Here is a 3,910-nt window from a genome sequence, read left to right on the forward strand (position 1 = left end):
TTTTAAATCCGATGATGAGAAGAAAAGCCTTGTTTCGATAGATAAAAGTCCAGAATGCATTGAAAATACGTCGAAGATTTACCCGAGGCAATTCGGAGCGATAAAGGCTGGAGTAGAAATCGCTCTAACCTACGGACCTAAATTATTTTATCCTGTAATAAAACTCACCATTAAGTAAAAGTTTAGTTTAAATCAAATCCTTTTTTTTTTAAATAATTAAAGTGTTTTGTAGGTTATAAATACAAAAGCCAAAATACATTTTTTGGAAATTGGACGGGGAACTCCTGACACGCTTATTACGTCCGCTACAATAAAATGTATAAAAAAAGTAAGTCGAAAATATATATTTATATTTTTTTGTTAAATAAAACATAAATGCATATTAATAATTAGATGTATGTAATAATTTTAGCTTCTTCAAAATAGCGGTACAAAACTTCTCGAGCCTATAATGCTAGTTGAAATAATAACTCCGGAATCAACAGTGGACGCCATATTTAACGATCTTGGAAAAAGAAGAGCGGATATATATAGTCCGGAATCACGTGATTTAGATATCGTAAGTGATTTCAAATTAAATTTTGTTTAAAAAATTTTAAGTTGTTATCAAACAACAGCAGTAAATTTTAATTCCGGTTGCTCAGATTATTAGAGCATTAGTACCTTTATCAGAACTGTTGGGTTATGCGAAAAATTTGAGGATTATAACGTCTGGAAAAGGTGCTTTCACAATGGAACTTAAATATTACAAAGAAATGGATCCGGAAGAAGAAGCAAAAGCCGTTAAATACGTTACTGGATTTTAATAAAAAAGTAAAAGTAATTAATTTTTCGTATATTAATCTTTAATTTATTTACATGCAAAATTTTTATAAAATGAATAATTTTTTGAAACTGAATTATTATCGATTAGAATTAGAATTTTAATATTTTAAAAATTTCAATTAGATTTTAATTTAAAATTTTCGATTTTTCACCGATTTTAAAAGTCTCGAAAAATATTTTTTTTTTATTTTCACTTAAATCTAACGGAGTCGTATTGAATTCATTAATTATATTAAAAGTAAAGTTTCCGGTTGATCCTGATGTTTTATTATTTAAATAAAAGTCGAAATTTGAATTAACGAATTTATTGGATTCGAATGTCGGGTTGATTTTACACAAATCTTGTTTTGTATTTTTCAATTCTTTATTTCTTTTTTTTCTGGCTCTTTTATTTTGAAACCAAATTTTAACCTTTAAAAATTTTTTTTATTTATTACTAATAATTATACCGGAAACGAAACTCGAATAATAATAATAATAATACATACATACCCTCATTTCTGTTAATTTTAAATAAGATGCCACATGTTTAACGGTATCACTTCCTAAATATGGCGTCCGTAGAAAAGTTGCTTCTAAAAAAGCTACTTGTGAGCTAGAAAATGGTATTCTTGGATTTCGTCCCAATTTTCTTTTTTGATTACCATCTTTTTTTCTTTGTCCTGAAAAAAAAAAAAAAAAAAAAAAAAAAGAAAATTAATAAAAATGATACCACCAATAATTACAGAAATATAAATTTGATATCATTATTAAATATTTATTATTTAAAATATGTAAAATCATTTTATTTAATTTTAGTTTATTGATAACTTAGTTGAAACTTATTAGAAATTTAGTTAAATTAATAAAAAAATTACTAATTTAATTATATTGTTATTAAAATAACTTACTAGGTAATTTTGGCGGTTTATAACGAGTACAATTAAGCCATTCGAATTCGTTTTTTTTCATTTCACCGTTAAAAAAATTTTTTTTTGATTTTTCACCGGCAACATTAAGTATATGATCAATTGTAAAAATAGTTTTATTTACGTTAGATACTTTTTTCAATGAAACCATTTTATTAAATGTTTGATATTGTGTTGAAAAGTTTTTCAAATGTTATAATACTTGAAATGATTCTTTTGTCCCTTCTTTCACCACCCAATATCAGTTATTGGTGGTGGTGAATGGAACAATAAAATGGGTCGAATATTAAGGCGGTGCTTAAAAGATTAAACAACTCGCCAATATTTCACCCTTACTAGGTAGCAGTAACCAATCCCATTAATGTATCATCATCATCATCATCATTATAACAACAAAGTGTATATATTTTTCAATAGGGAAAATCTTTTTTCAAAGTCCTTACATTATATGATTAATAAATAAAGTATAAAATAACAAACAAACAAACATAATTTAACACAAATAATTCAAATGAAAAATTATTAATTAATTAATTAATTATTCAAATTTATTTAAAACACTATCAATTAATTAAAATTTTCATATTGTTTAATGTCATTAACTAATAATACTTTTAATGGAAATAATTTATTAATTTTTAAATAATTTAAAAAATAAATTTGTAAAATAAATAATAATGGGTAAATAATTTCCAATTATTAGATTATTATTATTATTATTATTATTATTACTATTATTATTATTAATTTCTTTATGATTAAAAATATTAACTAGCAGTACGTTAAAAAAAAAAAATAAAAACAATTATAATAAATAAATTTATTATTTAATATAATTTCTCTCTCTCTTTTTTTTTTATAAAACTAAAAGTATAATAAATGAAAATAATAATAATAATAATAATAATAATAATAATAATAATAAGTCTTCAAAAGTGAAAATAATAATAATAATAATAATAATAAAACTGAAAGATTTTTATTGAAAAAAAAAAAAAAAAGAAGGCCTTTTGGGTATAGGGGATGATGATGATGATGATGATGTTGGGGATAATACCTTAAGAAAATTTTGCGGTTGACTTGTTGTTGTTGTTAGTTGATATTATTGTTTAGCAAACAAAAACAAACAAAACAACAAACGGAATTGTTTATGTTGAACCGTCACTTTTTTTCTAAAGGTTTAGGGGGCACGCTTTGTCAATTAGATTTTCTAAGCCGTAACAAAATGAAAGAAAAAAAAAAAAAAAAGGAAAAATGCCGCCATTTATTTATTACATATGACTGACTATGCATTACTATTTATTTTCCCTTAAACATACAAATTTCTTTTTCTTTTTTTTTTTTTTGTTAAAATTTGTAAAAATAAAAACAACAAATTTAAATATTATTAAAAAAATATATTTATGTAATCTGGAGTGTTGAGAGAGAGAGAGAGAGAAAAACAAATTTATTTATTTATTTTTTTTTAAATTTAAATTTTCATATTTGATTACTTAATAATTATTCTTATGCTAAAAAATAAATAATAATAATAATAATATTTTTTTACTTTATTATAAATCCTCGGATTAATTTTTATAAATGATTTTGTTGTTGTTGTTGAAAGAATCACATTGTTAATAAATTATTTATTAACAATTTTCAACTTGATCAATTTCAATTATTTTTGATGGATATCAAGTTTATATCATACCCTTGATGTGTTTTTGTTGTTTTTCTATTTTTTTTTTTTTTTTTCCCTTTACTACATTCTGCCTATTATTTTTCACTTGAATTACTCAATAACATCATTTTAAATTTCATTCAATTCTATATAAATAATAATAATAATAATAATAATATTTATGAATTTATCCAAAGCCAATTTGTACCATCATCATCATCATCATCATCATCATGTGTGGTCTTCATTTTTTTTTGTATGTTTTTCTCAAACATCTGCTTGTTTATATTTTTCTTTTTTTTTATACTTTTTGCAAAAAACATTTGTTTAACATAAAACAAATTGAAAATATTTATGTATGAATTATATTTAAATAAAAAAAAGAATCAATTAATAATTACAAGGTATGTGAAAGTGATTGAAGATTGGGGTGACATTAATAATAATAATAACAAGTGTTCTATATAATTTACTTTTTTTAAACAAAAAATCAATGAAAGTAAAATCTTATACG

The 3,910-nt window shown here is 22.3% G+C and overlaps 2 protein-coding genes across 2 annotated transcripts in view; one reads left to right on the top strand and one right to left on the bottom strand.

Annotated features, from left to right (window-relative positions):
• The window catches only part of Phum_PHUM317720 (elongation factor G 2, putative), a gene marked incomplete at both ends in the record, with an annotated part of 3,166 nt that extends 2,360 nt beyond the window's left edge, over positions 1-806 (top strand). Inside the window, 4 exons of the mRNA XM_002427363.1 lie at positions 20-154; positions 233-328; positions 413-559; positions 645-806. Coding sequence (XP_002427408.1) covers positions 20-154; positions 233-328; positions 413-559; positions 645-806 — 540 coding nt within the window. The remainder of the gene's footprint in view (positions 1-19; positions 155-232; positions 329-412; positions 560-644) is intronic.
• A 246-nt stretch (positions 807-1,052) lies between these two features.
• On the bottom strand, positions 1,053-1,884 carry Phum_PHUM317730 (uncharacterized protein; the record flags this gene model as incomplete). The annotated part of the gene is made up of 3 exons (XM_002427364.1): positions 1,053-1,082; positions 1,318-1,487; positions 1,716-1,884. 3 exons carry the CDS (start codon positions 1,882-1,884, stop codon positions 1,053-1,055), a joined length of 369 nt encoding a protein of 122 aa, XP_002427409.1.
• Between the last annotated feature and the right edge of the window lie 2,026 nt (positions 1,885-3,910).

The sequence above is a fragment of the Pediculus humanus genome, genomic scaffold (genome assembly GCF_000006295.1).
Source record: "Pediculus humanus corporis 1103172107724 genomic scaffold, whole genome shotgun sequence".
NCBI lineage: Eukaryota > Metazoa > Arthropoda > Insecta > Psocodea > Pediculidae > Pediculus > Pediculus humanus.